At 40.0% G+C, this 20,794-nt stretch overlaps 1 protein-coding gene across 36 annotated transcripts in view; it reads right to left on the bottom strand.

Annotated features, from left to right (window-relative positions):
- Positions 1-20,788, bottom strand: part of LOC100745387 (calcium/calmodulin-dependent protein kinase type II alpha chain) — a 146,834-nt gene extending 126,046 nt beyond the window's left edge. For all 36 annotated transcript variants that reach the window (XM_012389824.2, XM_024370098.2, XM_024370099.2 and 33 more), the window contains exon 1: positions 20,595-20,788. In XM_012389824.2, coding sequence (XP_012245247.1) covers positions 20,595-20,659 — 65 coding nt within the window. In that variant the 5' untranslated portion in view covers positions 20,660-20,788. The remainder of the gene's footprint in view (positions 1-20,594) is intronic.
- Between the last annotated feature and the right edge of the window lie 6 nt (positions 20,789-20,794).

Below are 20,794 nucleotides of genomic sequence, written 5' to 3'. Positions count from 1 at the left end.
ACGAATGGGCGATCGAATTATTGGCGAGAATGAAAGACGAGCGTTACGCGTCGTGGATGCCATTTTTCATTTCTCCTTTCAAATATTTCCACTCTCTAACCTCCGAAAGGGTACAATTTCCCCACAGGCGCGCCATGTACCGCCATAAACAAATCCCAGCGTGAAATAATATACGGCCCTGCCGGTGATGTGAAAAAGGATATCGATTCTCGGCTCGCCGCGATGTCGAGTAGAGACGTTTCTACGCGCGTTCAAATCCCCGAAGTGAACCCATAATTTTTGTCAACGACATCGTACCTCTCCTGCACATTCCCTGTGTAACTGTGTTCACAAGCTTCGACCACCATAACCGCATACTCGCGATATATGATGTTAAATGTGCGGCCGATGTACGAATACCGATACCACCGAAAGCCACGCGGTTATGACTGTGACATTTCTCCGGTGTGTAGCGAAATTCTGGCGCCGTCAATTATTTATAGTCGTTCTAAACATACGCGTCGCCCCACTATTGAATTAGAAACTGTCCCTAACACGCGGCAGAACGTGGAGGGAATACGGAACTAGAAAATTTCATTCGCTCTCTCTCGCTTCGATCCACGAGGATTATTTTCGTGCGATCTTGCCTACCCTCGAGGCCCCGTTCTGCACGATCTGTCGACGGTGGAATTAGTCAAACGAGACGTTCACGCTGAATACCGCTTTGGATTCGCGCGAGTAAACAAATCGGATTCTTTGACACCCGAATGATGGAGAAGATAAAACGTAGATAAAATATCGAGATCGGGAGAATCCGAGTGACAGTTTGAAGTTTTGTCCGAGATTTTTGTTCCAGCTATTCGAATGTACCATTGTTTCCCATTGAAACGTTTCTTTCCTCGCACGCTCTAAATTTCATTTTCACCAAATTTTTCTATTTATACGAATATATGAATTTCGTATACCAAATGTTTGCATTTGTACGAGAGTACTGATAAACGATACAAAATTCAATATACTTGGATTGTTAATTAATTAGTATATAAATACTGTATAAAAATAATAAACGATATACAGTACTGTTTTAGCCACTATATTTAGGAAATATTTGCAGGATATTATTGTCAGGAATAATAAATATAATTCGATAAATGTATAATATAATAACGTGTAATGAATATAAAAATAGAATTTACGTTACAAACTAACAGCTTGAGGAATAATGAAAAAGGAAGTAAGAGAAGAGAAGGAATTCTGGATACGGTTGGATTTTGGAGAAATACTCCTGTTCTTGGTAATTTTAATAGAGTGCAGTGGGTGTTTTGCGAACACGGTGAAAATCGATTCTGAATCGAGGTAAAATGAAAATTTACGTATATACGAATAGTTGCCTCTGCCGGAGTTGCAGTTAAGTTTCTGTTCGTGAAGTGCTGCGAAATCTCGTTAGTCCGGAATAATTAAAGGAAGCGTCTGTTTGGATTAAACGGAGGAGCGGATTAAACCGGTTTTATTGCGAGCGTAAAAATGTCTTCGTGTTACATCGCGGATTAAAGTGATCGCTGGCTTGAAGTTGGTACGCATTTAAAGAAGGATCTCGAATGAATCTAAAGAAACTTTTCTTTGCCTTCTGACTCGAAATTGATATATACATATATTATATAGCAATAATAAAGTTATATATAGAAATACTATATTATTACTTATGAATCGTATATTACGATAAGGTACGCGACTCGTCGTAATGTAACGTTTATCCAGGTATTGTATCGATCGCGGACAATCCAATACTTCTTTCAACCAGAAACTTCTAAGCTCCGAAACACAATCTATAAACGAAACCGTAGTATTTCTCAGGAGTTGCAAACTCCTCGGTTAATCCCCCGTTTCAAGGCTGAAAAAGCGATTTCCTATCAGAAGCTGGCGATCCACTCTCCATCACCTTAGAAACCTTAATCCTCGACATAAAAAACAGAGCAACACTCAACCTGCCGTTAGTCGCTGAGAAATCTAAGAGAGAAACCAACTAAAAGGAAACGATAAGAAGCATCTTGAAAAATCACATAGTTTCGGCGAAGAGTGGAAAGAAACATCGCTGTGATTCCACAAAGAGAAACAGAAAGAACGGACGATCGCCCATTATCGTCCTGATTTTCGCTGGTCAACGATATTTAACGATTCGATTTCTCTCGATTATTTTCACAGAGATCCGGTTCCTGATTTCGATCGTATCGACCGGTTCCCTTCAGTTATTCAGGCCTTTCACAGTCTCGAGGGGAAAAGGGATGTAGGATGCGCGTGCAATTTTAATTCCGCGCGGAGAAATTGTCACGCTATCGATTAAACTTCAACCAGTGCGCGCAGCTGGGGCTCGCTCGGATTAGAAGACTTCCAGAGAGCGAACGTTTGCTCGCGGGCAGAAAGTACCGTGGAAGTTTTAAGGCGTCGGCATTTCACGGCAAAGTTCTTATGGATTCCAAAGACGACCTCCTCGGCGAGATTGTACTCTGAACGATCGCTTTGAACGCTTTGATGAGTCTTATTTATAGCGGAACAGGTCTGAACGAGGGAAACCAGCGGACATAGGTAAAGTTCCTCAGAAGCGTTCCTACGTCTCATTAGGACGAGGGAAACGGCCGTGCGAGGTCAGCAGACGATGAAATTCCTGAACCGCGTGTTGCATAGTTCTGCACGCCTATTTTCGTCCTGTACCGCCTGCTATTATTAGCAGCTGCCTCGAGAAGGGCGGAAGAGGGAAGAAGCAGAACAAGAGTAACCAGCAGAAACGATAGAAAGAGAATGAGGGAAATTGAGAGAGCCGTGAATAGGCGTGTTACAGCGCGTCGCGCCCTGTTTGATCTGTACACCCCCGTTCGTAAGTATCAGCGTGTTTCCTGTTTCCGTGCGTAACATGCGATCCTTGGTTCAAATTATCAAAGAGAGGATCGTTTTAATTGTCTTGCCATCGAATCGAAACTTACGAAGATACGCAAAAATTATTTGTACACTTTATCGGACGAGCAATTAATTTCCCGTAAGAATTTCGAATTGTATTGTTGACGAATGAACGAACAGCTTGTTCTACTTAAACGTAAGTAGAATAGCAACGCTCACAGCCTAGAGCCTTGTTCGGAGTAATCAAATTAGCTTAATCGAAGCAACCTAAATCAAAGCAACTTGAAACTATTTCAACAATGTAAATCTATTATTCAAAAGGTTATTTAAATGTTTAATGAATGGGAATTACGTATTCATTCGAGATAACGATTCGAGAAATTCATAAAAGTTATTCTTTTTAAAGTTAAGAAAGTTGTGAAAGGTTTGATAAATTAAAAATGACACGTTCCTAATGATTTCTCGGCTTAATTTCAATTACTATAGGCGCCTTGATACTTGGGAACGATGGTGACCATCGATCGTCCAAAAAGCGTGAATAGACGCACGTGTACCGTGCGCCGAATTTGTCCACCGATCGCGAAAACGTGATCCACTCGCGAATCCACGCGGCCATCCAGATCGAATATCACGGTCTAACCGTATATTTCGAGGTCTGCACGCGGTCGAAGTACCGAATACACTGCGATGGATCCCCCTAAAAATAGTATGGGGGCGCGGTGAATATTTCCGGACCTCTGACGACCAAGCTATTGTGACACGATGAAAGTGTTTCTCATCAAAGGATTAGAAGATAGCCCTCGGAAATTAGTTCTTTGCCTTGCGATTATTGCTTCTTCGCTGCTTTAATCTCTCGATTCGCGAATTTTTCTCCGCTTTATTACTGAAAATGATCGAATCCTTTTATAATAAAAAAAAAAACGACTCACAATGAAGACGAGGGTGTAGAATATCCTGAAGGGTGAAGAAGATGCGACAAATATTTATTTATAAGATTCTAGAGATCAAATCACTTAGAAGGATATCGTAGCTCGAATGCATAAAGACCGATGATCAAAAACACCGAGGAAAATAAAAAGCATCTATGTAGGCAATGAGGTGAAAGTATTTTTTATGAAAGTGTCCATATAAAATTAAATAACCGTTGATTTAGGCTATCGATTCTAAGGGGAAGGGGGTAAGTGAAGGGTGGAGATAAGCCGCAATGCGTCAATTATGTAATGAACATTAAGCACTCGAGCTTGGTCTGATTCGCTAATTTTCGCGAATATGGGACGTAGAGAATTGCTGATGCATTGTTATGGGTGTTACTGGTCCAGGGCAATTCGGGAGTCAGCCCGAACGATGAGTTTGGTTTATAGCTTGGCTTCGGTCGAGAATCGCTAATTGTTTCGGAGACTGTGGTGTTGCATCACTGTGAAAAATTGTTTCGTCGAACATAACGACAGAAATATTAATTAAAAAATACTAGGTTACATACAATTTTAATTTTGAACAAATATAATTCTAGCAACGTTGTATGTCAACCTTCCTTAATTAATTAGAATAATTTTCGCGCCGTCGCAGAACTCCAAGAACTTTTTCGCGCGATCAGCCACAACAATTCCACCATTGTAGCAAAGTACCTCGAAATCGGGCTTCTAAATACCAATAAATGTTTATTTATATACGATAACCGTCTTTCATTCTCTCCCTTTTCTCGCTGGTGAGGAGCACAGGTATATACCATTATAGTACGATAAAAAAAATATATGTAAATGTATATATCGATATAATCTACTCTGAAAACATATCTAGGAAAAAAAAGAATTAGGAGGAATAAACGAAAGGGTAGGTCGGTGTTGATGTTACGCTTCGTTTGTGTCACGCTCCGCTACACTTTTTTATTTCGTCTAGACTAAAGCGGCGTGACATTTTACACGGGGACACGTCTGTTCCCGTTAATCAGTGGCGCGCAAAAAATGAGCCGACGCCGGAGGCGTCGCGACTAATGAATTTACGAGCAAATCCTGCAATTCTGCGCACACATGCCGCACCGCGGCTCAACTCGAATTTGATTCCAACGCCTGTCTCCAGTAAACCGTTCTCTCGTGTTCTCACCACTAACCGTTCAACGTAAAGAAAATCTCGTTCGAAACTCTCTTCAAACGACCATCCAACATTTTCCATAAATTAAAATTTCGATTAATCCGCCTAGTCCATTAATTATACAAAAATTGATAAGAAGCGTTACCGTAGATATCCTTTAATCGGAAGGATTAAGATTCGTTTTTTAGTCGAAAATTACACACTGGTTGGAAATTTGAAATATTTTTAGTTTTACCTATCAAATATTCTAACGAGTATCGTGCGCTGAATATTTCGAATATTTCTGCATAGGTAAATAAAAATTCGCAGTTTGCGCGTAATATACTGGAAGTCTATTCCGAGAACACTGTTCTATGGCGAAACGAAAATTGATTTTTAAGCTGTTGAAGAAACAGCTCTATCTCGTCCTAGCGGAAAAGATATAAAACGCGAATATAAAAGATTGTTACCGATAGGAAAGTAGTCGCCGCGTTATCGTAATAAAAAATGCAACATGTCCACGTTTAGCGAGGCACGTGGAACGTGCGCAACGCGTACGTGTTTAAAGCCAATCAATGCGTCCTTATCTTACGCAACCACGTTTCAATGATATGTATCCAGTGTAAAAACACGCGACAATTCCACGGTACCTGGTCGCATGTATAAGTAAGCGAATCGACGAACACGAACAACGGGGGCTCGGGTTTATCGATCGGCCAGTTGCCTCGGGAATGTCTCCAGGGAGGAACCCGCAGGACACGTGAGTTACCCTCTTAGACCGAGCGGAACCGAATCGAGACGGGATATGCCGAAGCTTAAACTCACCCTCCTACGTAAATCGGCTAACAGAAATTTCTGTAACGAGCGACGGAGAAACTGTCACGCCTGTCCTGGGACCGAGGAATCGTATCCGGTACAGTTTCTACGAAGCGTTTGGGGACGCGACGTTCTCCACGAGACTTTGCAACGATTTTACACGAACATGATTTTAGGGAAATGGAAGCGTGACACAGAATGTGAGGGCTGTACGGTATATGACGCTGAGCAGGAGATGGTTCGGCACGGGGCTGTTTTTGGGGAAATGGAATTGTGACATAAGGGATGAATGTAGGTTACGTGGAATACGGCCGGATGTTCGGTTGGACGCGGTTTCGTAATGAATATTTTCCTTTGGAAAATGTAAACGAGAAACGAGAGGCAAGGAACATCGTACTTATGGGAAATGGGCTCGCGCAAAGTATTTTTTGGGAAATGGAATCGAAACGTAAGGCAGGGTAAATGGAAGCGAGTGAAAATTTTCTGTAATATAGAATTTTGCTAAATTGAAAGCAAATGAACGTCTGGCTAGAAAATGGTATTGCAACGAAGACTTTTGGAAACGAGAAACAGAGGTTAAATGGCAATCGTAAGGAAGATACTACTGACGGGGAATGGTTTCATAGCGAGTACTTTTGGAGAACGAAATAGCGAAATAAAGGATAAATGTAGGTCGGATGGCAATATGGTTTCGGTGGGAAGTGTTCCTGTAATAAGAACAAAGATACAGGCGAGTGAAAACCAGACACAAGATAAATGTGAAGTAGTATGGCAGATGATATTAATGGGAATCAATTTTAGGGGGTGAAGGTAAGGTAAAATACGAGTCTCTTAGTAGTCAGGTTAATCAATTCCAGTCTTAGTAACTCCTTTGCAATGAAATTCGCAATGTGAAATCCAAAATGAAAAGTCTTATCTCTTTTTAATAGAATTATCTGCCAATCTACAAACCTACAAGAAAAGAACGTAACCAACGAGAAATTTAAAACGTCTGAACGGAAAGACCGATACAGTCTGCGTCTTGTTCGTCCAAAAATCCTAGCCAAGCCAAACCTGTTGGCAATTTTCCATCGGCGAATCGATCCGCGGAATGGTAACAAGCCCAAGGGAGAACAGGAAAGGGAAGCGACTCGCGAAAATGCCAGCGCACGAATGACAAATATTTGCGGAAAGTTCGACTAGATATTCCTCGATCGTTCTATTTCTTTTTTTTTTTTTTATACCCATGAAGCTTCGAAGCTTCGATCAGCTCACGTTTTCCAGAAGGAAGGGGAATGGAAAACAACGTGTATCGAGAATATACACGATGCGAGAATAAAATTGCCGAACTGATGCAACAACTTACGTTTTAGTGGTTCTAAAGTAACTTGTTCGCGTTGACAATAAATTATACATATATAAATTCCATATCTCTACAGTTATCTCCACTAAGCTGTTCATTTAACGAGAACAGCAGCATATTTTCATAAACTATATTAAGGCAAGATTATTGGAGACACCTAAGCTTCAGCATCTTAAAATTCAATCTTGAACTTTGCACAAAGTAATCAAACTTGTTGTATATTACGAGATACCGTTAGTCTTTAACAGAGTAACGAGAAAAGTGAGAAGATATCGTGTACTTAGCATTCGTTGAGCAGGAAAAGGTATTAAAAACGACCCAAGCGATTCGACTAAACCCTTTTCGACCAAAAACAGGCTTGTACAAACTGGCCACGTATCTCATTGCCCAGATTTACCTCTTTCGAACTTGATGCTTTAGAACCAGAAACTAGAAAATTACGAAGGAAAAAATTTCTCTGCACGATGGAAAAAGCTAAACGTATCGGTGCCATAGAATATTATTTTGGACAATAATATAAAATAATGTAATTCGTTATTTGACGTGTTTACGTGTTTCATCGCAGTCCAGCAACTTTATCATCGCAACGTGTACAAAACACAGAACGGTGTGTAGAAGTCGATGTGATTCGCGACATCAATTTGATCGACTAAAATAGCAAGGGTAAGTACGCGCTCCGGTGCATAATAATTAGAAGGTATTAACGAGCGCGTTAATTAATCGTGCGAACCGGCGGTGCACGGTCAACGACCGGCCCGGCAAAATCTCATTAACTGCACACGACCGATCGAATCGAGACCCTGCCGCAGAACTCGTTCCATCCAACATTGCCACGCGATCCCACCTACCCTTTTTCTACCCTGGATATTACCGACGAATTCAACGTACAGCCGGCAGGATCAATTTTCCAGCCGCGCGCCTCCGAAACATCCTAATATTCGACCACTGGAGCCCGAGGGACTAGCAATCGATTTCCCCTATCTGAAGCTTATCGAGCCTGCCCACCACCGATAAGATTTCTCCTGCGGATGAGATTTCATCGGCTTTCGCGATGAATTTCTTTCCCATCGAGTTTCATCGGTATTTTCGTTTTGCTTCATATTTCGAAACACGGAATTTCGCGGGCGAAATGCAATTCGTGTATGTCGCGCCAATGTTTGAAAATGAACGTAAAAATGATTAAAACAGAAAGTATAGTAGGTAGTAGCTTTAATTTTGAAAATTCTGTTTCCTTTCGTTCTCCCGCAGTAAATAGAGTATCCTATTTTTAGCGAAATTGATAAACCAATTTTAGAATCTCTGTGTGCGATAGAAATTCAATATACCAACGAAGATCGTCGCGTACACGAAACCCATACGGCAAAAATGCAATAGGATTCTCTCTAGAAGTAAAGATTCCTTTCACAGAAGCCTGCGACGCTCGAAGCCTCGTTTTTACTGGCTCTAGATTATATTCATAATTTATAGGAATTCGCAGAATAAGGCATATTCGAAGAAATAAAGATAATCGGCTTAATGACCGGGATAAGTTTCGCAACATCGTAAAACACTGCTCGCAAGACGGTATGCGTTGAAAGAGCGCATAGAAACTTCTATAGAAGTAAGAAAATGCTTTGCTTGATAATTTACAACTCGTAACACACTTGCTTCCGTTGGATCAAACATTTCTTCGGCGTTAACTATAGTCGTCTTTCATGCTGTAGAAATTGATTGAAACGACGCGATGAAAGAAAACGTGTAGACTTGCGAACAACGTGATCCCATAATCCTCGTTGCCCTTCGTTCTGGCTATAAGTAACGATGGAAAAAGATTTTTCCTCTGTTGGAACAGCTCTCGCGTCGAATCGAAGTCTTGCAACGGCGAACTCGGTCCGCACGAAAGGGTTAAAGGTCAGCGGGCGAGTCGACCGAGATATCGACGTTTTCATGTGCCATTAACTCTTAATCGTAGGCACGGTTACGAGCATCGACATGCGCATCGCGCGTAACACCGAAATCGCACGATTCTTCTATTTCCTACATACAGTGACTACAAATTTCTATATCGTTCGGTATACCGTTATATTATAGCATTTACTATTTCTGGTAATAACGAATAACATAATCAGGTCTTGATACAATATCAGACTTCGTATTGTTTAGTAGCGATTTCATAGAATTATACACGATCTACGTGTATAATACTAAACCCAAGACAAAGAAATTTTCAAAAAATTGATCGCTATACATATTCCTTTATATATTCGAGAATGTCTACCTGCTGACGAACAGCTGAATAAACAAGCGCAACTGAATTCGTTTTTAAATCCAAACGCTCTCCACTGTTTTCCCTCCACCCTTTTATCGTTGCACGCGTCACTGCAGAGCGTGGTTGGATAAATCGATATAGGGAAGAAAGTTATCGCAGCACGGGGGTTTACGCTGTTTTTATTACCGTCGACGTATCCCGAACTTCCGAGATAAAACGCGAGTTTGTCCGGCAGGCCGATCGATCGTCCCTCTTTTCAAACAGGAAACGATCCGTACATCCTCCGTTTACAAGACCCCCGCGAAATTCCTGTAACGTCGATTTACGACCATCCTCAACCACCCCTTTAATATATATCCTCGAGTTTTCTAGTCACGACACGCGTCCATCATCGGCTAGTTTCTCCACATTGTCGAATTATTCCTGAATCATCGATATCAGACTCAAGAGAATCTGGAACGCGATCGTATAGGTGAACGATCGTCAGATGTTAAAACGGTAGGCTGTTAAACGGCGGACCTGTTGAACGAGAAATAGTTGAATTTTGCAGGATTATCGTCGCCACGGGTTCGTTAACGACCCTGGAAACCGTGATCCTCGATTTCGAGCTCGTTCGCAAAGGTTTTTAACGGTTGGATAGCAAATTTGGACGCGAAAGGTAAAGCTTGAAACGGTTTGGACGTTGTTTGGAAGCTGTTCATACACGTGTAGCTTAATAAACGTTGGAATTTACGAAGATCTGAATTTCGAAAGAATCTTCGAAAACTAAGAAGCAAATTTGTTTTTTTCTTTGATCGATAAATGAACATTGTTTTACAACGGGGTTGAAGCGTTAAATCGACGTCTTTGCGTTTTGGCAACGCACCATTCTATTCGCAATTTTCATTATTTTCTAATAGATTGACCTTATCGAACTTTGTTTATCAATATGGTAAGTATGGAAGAGAATTCTGCAGATTCAATTGACATCTTTTTCTTTCGCTTACATTCCTTTAATGAACTTTTATGAAATATTTACATTACTATGATAAACTATCGCTTCTTCGATCCATAGAAACTCTTTTCCTATTCCTAACTTATCTAATAGACTTCTATAAAATATTTATTATTCTTATACATTTTTATCTGACTCTGAAAGGATTAGTCTACTGCTATTTTACAGGCAGCGAAACATCCAAGTTGCTCTGATGTGAAAAAGTTGCCAATTAATTCTTCTACTCGATTCATTTTCCCAATATAAAAATCAAACTCGATGAAGTAAAATAAAATATGCAAAATACGACAACAATCATCAAACGTTGCAATTTCAGATGTTCGAAACCTACAAGAATCTACTTCAATCCATTTTTTCTCATCTGTCTCAGTTTTCTCAAAGGGAACGAAGATTCCCTGGTCATTTGTCGAGACTGAAAGCGCTGTGAATTTCCGTTTTTCTTTATTCCAAGCATTATGCGACCGTTCGTCGCGTTTGTTGGCGCGTGAACGCTCGATGAGCGCCGGAATTGCCTCGTAAACCGGAAAAGCGCGAACCGAGCAACGATTGGCAAAAATGTCTTTAAGGATCGTAAAAAGCGTGGAAAGCCTCGTAATTCTCACGATTGCGATCCCCGTTGTGGGGCTTCAGAGGCGAGAAAGGATAATCTTGCCGCGAAACAGGCGATTGAAGCGTATTTCTCGCGAATGACGAAGGATTTGTACGGAATTGCAAGAAAATCGAATGATTCGAGCTGTATACGACAGGTTTTTCCCAACACGTATCAATCGATCAGTTTCTTCCGAACTTCTCTACGCTTTCGATAATTTAATCTGCGTTTTGAGACGATCTTAAAAAAATGTTGTAAGAATTTTTTACTTTTCGCTAGATATCGAGTGCTTTTTTATTCGCGAGAAAACTTTTTGTTACGCGTGGACGTAATTTTCGTTTCGTGTGGAAATATTGTGACGTATGGAAATATCTTTGTACGTTATTAACAATAGAAAAACGTTTCATCTGATACTTTTATGAAGAGAATTGTTATTTTAAATATAGGGAAAAACATATGTACATGACAAGAGTGAAAAATTGTTAACATTTAAACGTTGATTGTTTATTGTGCCTTGTATTTTGCAGAAATTGTAGTCTTGTGCTCTCTGTAATTTCTCTCGCGTGTTTTTATATCATTACACGCGGTTTGAACGTAGAGTGTCGTATGTGAAAAAAGCTACAGATCTGACGACTTTCAAAAATTCTTTCTTTAACAATCAAGTACATGCGACGATAAACTAACGAGCCTGAACAAAATATTTATTTTTCTTAGAGAACACATCTGGTAGAATTTCGTCTGCTAATTAATGAGCAGAATCTTGACGTCATCAGTTTCATGCGTTGGAATTTCCAGTTGCGCAACTGAACACCGAGGTTTTCAATGTTCATCGATGCTTGATGCTCGAATAATACGAATATCGTAATTCCTCTTCGTCGAATTGCATCATATTTAATGAATTTTTCATGTTCCAACGAAATCTGTAGTACAGTAACGTATTATTCTTTTCTTACTTTGCTCGAACTTGGAAAATTTGTTAACGATACGAAAATACGATTCGATTAAAAAAGGATCAAAGAAACGCAGGGTTAAACGTAATCGATTTTGCCAAATACGCTTGTTGCCATTGTACTAATTTTCTGTTTAATCCATAACGTAAGAAAAGACATAAAAATACCATCAAAAAGGCATTAAAGATAGGAAAATTTCGAGGCAAAAAGGATCGCACGATTGTTCTTCGAAACGATTGTTTCATTTTTAGCAGAATTATCGGTTGGAAAGCGGACAATTCGCGAAGACGCGATGGGAAACGCAGTGAAAAACGGAGAAACTTGGATTCATGGAATGCGCTACTTCGTACCGAGAATTGGCATTTCCCCGGTGGTTTTCGATAGAGCCAATATTTACTCTCGGTCTTAATGTCAGCGTAGGCTGCTGCCAAAACTAACATACGAATCGGTTTGCCCGTAAGCACTGTCCAGGAGACTCGACCATCGAATCCAACGAATATACGGATATAGATCCCGTAGAGATCGCCGATCTTCCGCTACAATCGAGTGTTAGAATGCCGACTTGCCGTCAGAATATTCCCATCAATCGCCATTGTCGGATTTAACGTGCTTACAGAGATATGGATTACTTAAAGGGATTATTAATTCCCAACTTTCGCATTACTATAATGTAGAAAAAGATTATAGTCAAGTAGAATTTCCTTTATCACGGGCGCATAAAATTCTGCTTATAGAGCGTTAATGCGTTACACGAGTCATACGATAATGATAACTTCGTTCAAGTATGTTACGCACGCAATATCTTATATGAATACAAACCACATTTTCTCATCGATCGGAGATATTAATCAATAAATAAAAATTCTTTCACTAAGTTTAATCGCTCTCGATAATCGAAACTCGATTATATCTATGGAATATCGTAACTCTCATACAGAGTACGTGAAAAATAGAACGAGACCAGGAAGTATAATTTCAGGCGGAAAAATAAATCCAAAGAGGGAATAATATATTTTCGTTTACAGATTCATTTCCGAGAAAATCAACATACGCGTTGAATAACCTTCCGACCCATTGTACCGTCTGTCTTAAGACAACCTGTATAACCAAATATTTATCGTTCGGGTATTCAAAGTTAGCCTTTAACTGCGCTATTTCAAAATTTATCCTTCTATTAACCGATTGTATACACGTTCCATAAAATCAACAGCCTCTGTTTGCATCTCGCAATGCAAAATCCCTTCAATCCGTTTCGTTCCTATTCCAACCTCAATGACACGCATGAAATCCACCAAGTTCTTGCTAACTAACAACTCTGATAACTGTACACAGACTATGTACACCATTTAATCCGGGTCGATTCATCGAAATGGCTGTCAAACGTGTTTTCATCCGTAATACGTTTGCTCCTTCTCTTCCTCCGTCTCGTTTCCTCCGCTTCGTTGAATGAAAACGAACGAATCGCGAGCAAGAGAAGATGATCGTACACAGAGAGCAGGCCGGTGATTGATGAACCCTCGAGAAGAGTGTTTCGAGGTGAAAGGATCGGGAAAGACTCGGACGATTCACGCGAGCAACCCTCCCGGTGTAATTATAATCAGCCGACGATGATGCCTGTGCATGAATATCCGAAATGTAGGACGTCTGTTTGTCGGCGATTGTAGGGATAACCGTAATCCGAGGCCACGAATCGCCGACGTGTATGATCGATGTAAACGTAGCCGTGTAAACAGATGTACCGCCGCCGTCTTCTGATCGATAGCCAAAGCGTACACGGAATTTGCCGGTTCAAGCGGAATTTTTTTCTACGCTAGACCCGGAATTTCGAGTATTTAATTAATATTCGAATACGAATATCGGAATTCAGATTCATACTTTTGGGGAAGAATTTATGTGCCTACGTTACGGATGGTGGAGCATAATGCTTCGTTTATTTTCTCACACTCGTACATTTAAAACGAGCGATGTATATTATGGAACGATTCGTAGCTTTTGGAATACGTTGTGTTCTACGTTGTAGAGGAAACTTGGAATATAACAGAATGGAAAAATTAGAATGGACTGTTCGAAGTACGCCGAAATGATAACGTTTACGAGATTGTTACGAGTATACTATGGGGGAGATATGAACTATGCTGCGTCAATGGTACGATATTATGTTTATGTAGCACTTATCCTGTTAGTACATGATTAAAGAGCCAACCGATGATTGAAAAATATTTCGATCGCACGAGAATAAAGAAATAATGTTTCAACGACGTAATAATTTTAATGATAGAGCAACTCTACCTCAAACGAATTCAAATATGCTATTGAACTATTCTCAGAGGTTTATCATCCCTTAGGTGTATAAATAGAAAATGCGTTATGTAGTCTAGTACAGGTACTATTGCAGAATTAGCAAACTAAAAGAAATAAAAAATGGAATACACGAAGGTTTAATATAGACGACGCAAAATTAAGGAATAAAATATATCAGCTAAAATTCGATGTTTCTTTTTCCTATGTCGGTTCTCTTCTGACTGTATAAGTCAAACGTTGGCGATATAATCCATTGTAAACGCCAACTCATCGCGACTAGTCATTTCCATGAATATTTTATTATTTAATCACTCGTGGTTATCAAGAACGATTGTCTTCCTTTTTCATTCTCATGCATTCGTGAAAACAGTAATTTCTTGAAATATTGTTAATATCAAGATAATGCAAGGTATCCGAAATTAAGTGAAATTTTATCGCGAGTCTCCCGAAAGATACGATACGATGTATTGTTCTCTAAACAAGCTGATCAAATTTATCGACGTATTGAAAGTTTCAACCAGTTACAAAAGATCATACGCTTCTGCTAAGCAAGAATGGTAAAACGTTTGCGTAGAAATGGAACTCGTAACTCGATATTGTTATTCGTACGGAATCTCGTTAATCGATGAATTAACGATAAAATTAATGATAGGTGCAATTGAATCGAAGCAACGGATTCATAATCGACCGAACACGTTGCGGCAGTGTGTTGTAACCGTGTTAGAATCAATCGCGAGTTAACTGAAAAGCTTAATGAGTTTTCATTGAGCGGTACGCGTTTTGTAACGGCGACTATAGCCGATCGCGAAACGAAAAACGAAGCCTCTCGTCGAGTGTTCGGGATGAAATCGAACAGGGGGATGTAATTAAATTCCAAACAGACGGCGAAACTTTGTCGAAAATGTAGGAAATAACGGAAAGATGGGAAACAAAGATAAGCGACCGTGTAACCGTGAAGCTTGTAAAAGAAATGCAATAAAAAGAAGAAAAAAAATAAATCGATGAATATATCGTACTAGCATTCTATTTTATTATCTTACATCCATTACAGAAACGATTGTGTCATCAAATGGTCTTCTGTTTCTTTCCTTCGTTATCTATTTCTTCCCTTTCTGCCATTTTCTTTTTTCTTCCTTTTTTTTCACTCTTTATTCTCCTCTTTTTTCAATAAATTCTTAACACGCGACACTTTATCACGCGTCGAAACCACATATATTCCGAGTTGTAGCGTGACGCACAGAGAAACGCTTCTACACCCTACGCGATAAATCAGCGGAGGGAAAGAGACAGCAGGAGAAGACTCCATCGTAAATTCTCAAGTCTCTCCCGCTTTTTAAACGTAGAAAAAAATAAAGCAAACCTTCCTTCAGCTCTCACTTAGCCTCGAATTATTCGGCAATCCTAGAATCCTGAATGGGAGAGGATTCTGTTCGACCAGTTGCAAGAATAGTTGCAATGAACTAGTTGCAATGAAGATAGCAGCCACGGTGCAATCAGATTTATTAATTTTTGCGATATTGCCAACCAAATGAATGACGATAGACGAACCTGCGGGTTAATCCTGCCACGAAATCAGAACTTTTGCGTTCTATCCTCGCTCTCGATTCAACAAGCAGACGTTTAATATTCTAAGAAACATTTTGCCATAAAATTGAAACAAGAAATGTTTCTAATGAATGTGTAATGAAATGGCTGTCATTGAATGTATTAAAAATAATTCTTCCATCTGGATCTCCAAGTTCAGAGATTTGTTAGCAGTGAAAACATGGAATGGAATTGAGAACATGCCAAACAAGAGTACATAATACTCGAGAAATATTCTCCAAACCTGAAACACGAGGCAACCTTCCCTCCCTTCGGCAACGATTTAACTTAAAAAAAGGGAATATTTTAATCAAACACTCTGCCATCGTGTAACGCTGAAGACTGACGAAACAAAAAGCTCAGACTTGATCCACGAGGAGAATGGGAAGATCAGCGAACCACTCTGAAAATTTCTAGCTGGAAAACAACGTCCAGAGATCGTTAATCAAATCTATCCCGGAACGTCGATCAACATCACGAAACGACGAGCAGAACGAGGTGGTTCGATGGTTTTTCCTCTTCTTTTTCATCATTTCTGTCTTACTGATGGTTCGATGAGAAATCGATAGCCGGTAAAAGGCGATCGGTTCGAAGAAGCAACGCCAACCGTGGCATAATCGTTGAATTATTCAACTCGAAAGCGAGGAAAATGTTTTGATTATGCCAGGCCACAGACGCATGCACACGTGTACGTGCACGAATTCTCTGCGCGCTTCAAGCGACCGAAATTAGTTGGATATCCGAATAATTAACGAAAATAGCAGGAGCGCGCCGCTATTATGAAAGTGTACTTACGTGGAGTTTATTGGACCGCTGCGTGAAAGGTCAAGTGTGCAAGTTGGATTTTTAGTGAGAAAATGAAGTTTTTGAAAAGGGTAGTGGAAAAGAAGCGTATTGGCCGTTTCAAAATTGGAATTCGTATCTTTGGTCATCGTAGAGTTGTACAATAAATAAAGCTCGGCTTGGAAGAGAAAAGTGACAATTGTTGAAAACGGTTAAGAACAATTTATAGCGAACGTAATTTTGGTAGAACTTTAAATCGAATTTTGATCACGAAGTGTGATTTAAAAAAAGAAAGCGAAGATCATTGGGAATTGGATCGAAACAAATGTTACATTGGTGTTATCAAAATTGAACTTCGAATTTTTATTAAATGCATAATTAGAACGAAAAAAGCTGAAATTCGTATCTCTGCCGAATACAGAGGCCTAAAACAAGTGGAATTTGGTTTAGAAGATCCAGGTAAAAATTATATGGTACTTGTGACTGTCTTGAAATTACAGGCAAGATTCTAAGTAAAAAACGAGGACGATGGGCAAACGATTCAATTAGTTGGATCAAGTTAATAGTCAAGATGTGGCGTTCAAACTAAGTAACGAAGTTGCACGAGCTATTCGATTGTTCAACTTTTTAAGTTACGTGGCTCTCGTTCGGCGAAGCTGAAAAGTTTCTAGATGCCGGGATCGCGGAAGGTCTAGAAATAGATTGCCGCTTGTGTAGTTTTGAATGGTTTAAAGCGTAAAAGTCAGCTCAAAATAAAAGATGGTTTTCACATTAAACATTTGACATAATGTTGAAATAGCCTCTATTAACTTAGAAACAACGTACATCTATTAACACTTACTTCATCATCAAGTTGCTAATAAACTAATCTTTCCTTTCTACATGATCTAAAGATGTACTCCTTAATCAAACTAACATACTCTATGATAGATATTATATATAATCAAAAGGAAATTTTAGTCCATTGTTTATTGGGCTTAAGACGTTGGAAACAAGCTGTTCCATTAAGAACCGCTTCCTGTTCTCTACTTGATAATTAGTCCGCGAATTTTTACGCATTTGCAAATGCACTTAATATGCGAAAATAAAATGTACGTTATTTAATAGATAAAACAAATCTCTGCTTAGAATCTATTTGTTTAATTGCGTTCATAAAAATATAAATTTGCAGAAATAACATTTAAATAAAATTCCTTATTTTCGATTCATCGAATTGACGATTAAAAATGCCTAAAATCTAAATCACCCTACTTGGGCGAGATATTTTGGGCTTAGAATATTCGAGAGAGAAAATTATTGGAAATTGAATAGGGCGACAAATTTTCGCACGCTCGAGAACAAACGCGAAATCGGCTAAGCGTGTTTACACGGGCGGACAATATTCTAAATCAGCCGGCCCTAATTGCGAATCCGTGGTGCTGCCGTTCAAATTAGATTCGCTCGATTTTCGTGACTCGATGAAACACGTGTGCAGTGTGAGGAACGGCCATCGAAAGCGGTCACATTAGTCACGAATCGTCCTTGCAATTTGTACAGATAAACGACACCATTCGTAACGTGACCAACTTCGAGACCAAGCTCGATCAAACAACGATAATAAATCTTAAAAATTCTCGCGATTTACAAATCCATTTAAAAAAGTAGAAAACGAGATCGAGAAAGTATAACCATCAACGCGAAATTTGTTTCTATATAATCATTAATACGAGAACCAATTGTAAATTGTATAATTGATACTAGAAATTTACATTAGGAAATTGTAAAGTTCAAGAAAGTTAAATTAAAGATATTCAGCTTCTTTTAAATCATCTTTTAAATACACTTGACTACTTGTATGATTGATGGAAAATTGCAAAATTAATAATCCGTGGATCAGTAAATGTTAACATTCAACAGGGTTGAATTAAAAATGTTTACTTCTGGTTAGACACACTTGGTCATTTGTATTATAAAGTTAATTATAAAGTTAATACCTTATGCGCTATTAAATTTAAATTAATCCTCTATAGCCTATTGAATTTAAAGATTGATATTCTGCGAACTAGCAAATTTTCAAATCAAAAAAAAATTATGTTAGAAATATATATTTTCGCTTGGATACACGTGACCGTCTGTGCGGTTGACGGTAATGCGGTAGTTTAAAGAACAAAAAGAGAATAAAGAAGAATCCGAGACGGGTCGAGCAGGTGACACTATGTAACGCGTGCTGTACGCGTGCTCTACGCTCCGTGTTTATCGACCGTGGCACAAACTCTCCCAAAAAGACACGGGGTGTGGTCAGAAATTTTCCTTCTTCTCCTGTCTGCACGGTTCGCGGCCAAAGAAAATTCCTCGACTGCGAGTCGAGGTCACTCGAGGTCACGAATGACACGAGACCAATACCTGTATCCCTCTAAGACCACCTATAAAACGTCGAGACTCACCTAACCTAGAGAAAACCGCGTGCAGTTCCCACTCGTTTTCCGATCGTCGGAATTCCGCTTCAGAAATTGTCCAACTTTGCTTCGCAACGATAATATTGTGGCTAACAATTAAAAATTTGAAAGTTTATGGTAGAAAATCGTAAATTTTGGTGAAGATAATATCAACAACTTGATCCTGTCGTGTTAAATAATATATTTTTCTTAAGGCAGTTGTCTTCGACTGGCAGAAATTGAGAATTAATTGAAGATTTCTATTCTTCATTCCAAGTTTCGTATATTTTTTGTTTCAAATGAATAGGAGAATAAGATATTAGAAAATTATACAGGCAAATATCGATATAAGAATTGCTACAGTATTTGATACAGCCAAATTACTTAGCAAACTGCGAATCTTTTCCTCTTCTCTCTTAAGTCTGTCACTACTAACCTATATAAGCGGTTGACGCAATCATAAACAATACGATTAAGAGAAAAAGTAAATTGAAATATCATTTATCCGTATAAAAGATAAAATTGAAAAAACGATAGAACGCATCGTGAAAAGAAACGATAGAAAGGGAAGGAAAACAAAGTGCTGACGAGATCTAGTGACTTTTAGGGACAACGTCATGCAAGGCTGCAACCACCTGCCGTCACCGAGACGAGCACGAGAGGGAATGCCGTGGAACGATAAAAAGAAAGCATCTGATCGAATAAGGGCATACCGGTGAAAGAGAAGAGCAACGGCAGAGATGATGATAGAAAACAAATTAGAAAGGGAGGAGAGATAACGAACGAGATGCAGAGAGAAATGGAGCGAGAGTGCGAGAAAGAGGTCGAAGGAGGGGGATGAAGGTAAAAAGCGGCGCGACGACATCGTATTGATTTGGTGACAGATCCGCGTACGATGCGGATGCCTCGTTTTCGACGGTGAGACCACCACGACGGCACAAGGCACGATACCAAGCGCCCTGACGCTTTATATATAGAGGCTGAGCCACGAGCAGACAGGCCGTGCCGCTTAAATATAGACGAAATGCAACGGGGTGTCTCCCGCGTGCGAGCAAGGGACACGGACGCGTATACGGAACGAAGCGACGAGATCCGCGGCCGAGAAAGGCGGATGGAAAGAGAACGATGAGAAAGCGAAACGACCAAAGGTAGGAGTGGGAAGAAAAACGTAGAGAAGAAAGAGGCCCTGCATACGTAGAGAATAATCATGGCCGACGACACGGCGCGGCGTCGTCTGCTAGGAGAATCGCGCTCCTCACGGATCATCACTCGCGTGTCCATCTAACGACACGGCGAAACGCTACCAGGAATCAACTAATCGGCGACACGAGATACACAACGACGCATGAATACGCTTGTGACACCAAGTTCGCGTGTAATAAAAACACTACCGCAAGAAATAGAAATACACGAGCGAGGGAAAGAGAGAGGTGGGAAAGACGAGATAGACAAAGAGGCATAAAGTGTGTATACACTGCGAAGGTACAGAAACGGAGCAAACACGACGTGACACGCGGTAACGTTAAACCACTCTCTGTCTCTCTCTTTCTCTTTCCCTTTTCGGTTCGCCCTACGTCGTTCATTACTTACGTCGCTCGAATATAATAAATAATGTGGTTTCTTTTTTGTACTTACTTGCCCAGTTCCTCCTTGAGGTCATAGTTGTCACTAAACCGCGTGCAAGCGGTCGGAGTAGCCATGCCGAGGTATCGCGATTATTTACCGCACTAACCGAGGAACGTAAGCGCGAGAGCCACTGCCGGCCGCCACTACCGCACACGCTAGGGGAAACTTCGCAGGTCAAATTCGATCAATAGAGGGGAACCGCCGCGGCG

Source organism: Bombus impatiens, unplaced genomic scaffold, assembly GCF_000188095.3.
Source record: "Bombus impatiens unplaced genomic scaffold, BIMP_2.2 scf_0665, whole genome shotgun sequence".
NCBI classification, from domain to species: Eukaryota; Metazoa; Arthropoda; class Insecta; order Hymenoptera; family Apidae; genus Bombus; species Bombus impatiens.
The sequence above is the reverse complement of the archived record's forward strand: the minus strand, read 5'-3'. Positions and strand labels throughout refer to the sequence as shown.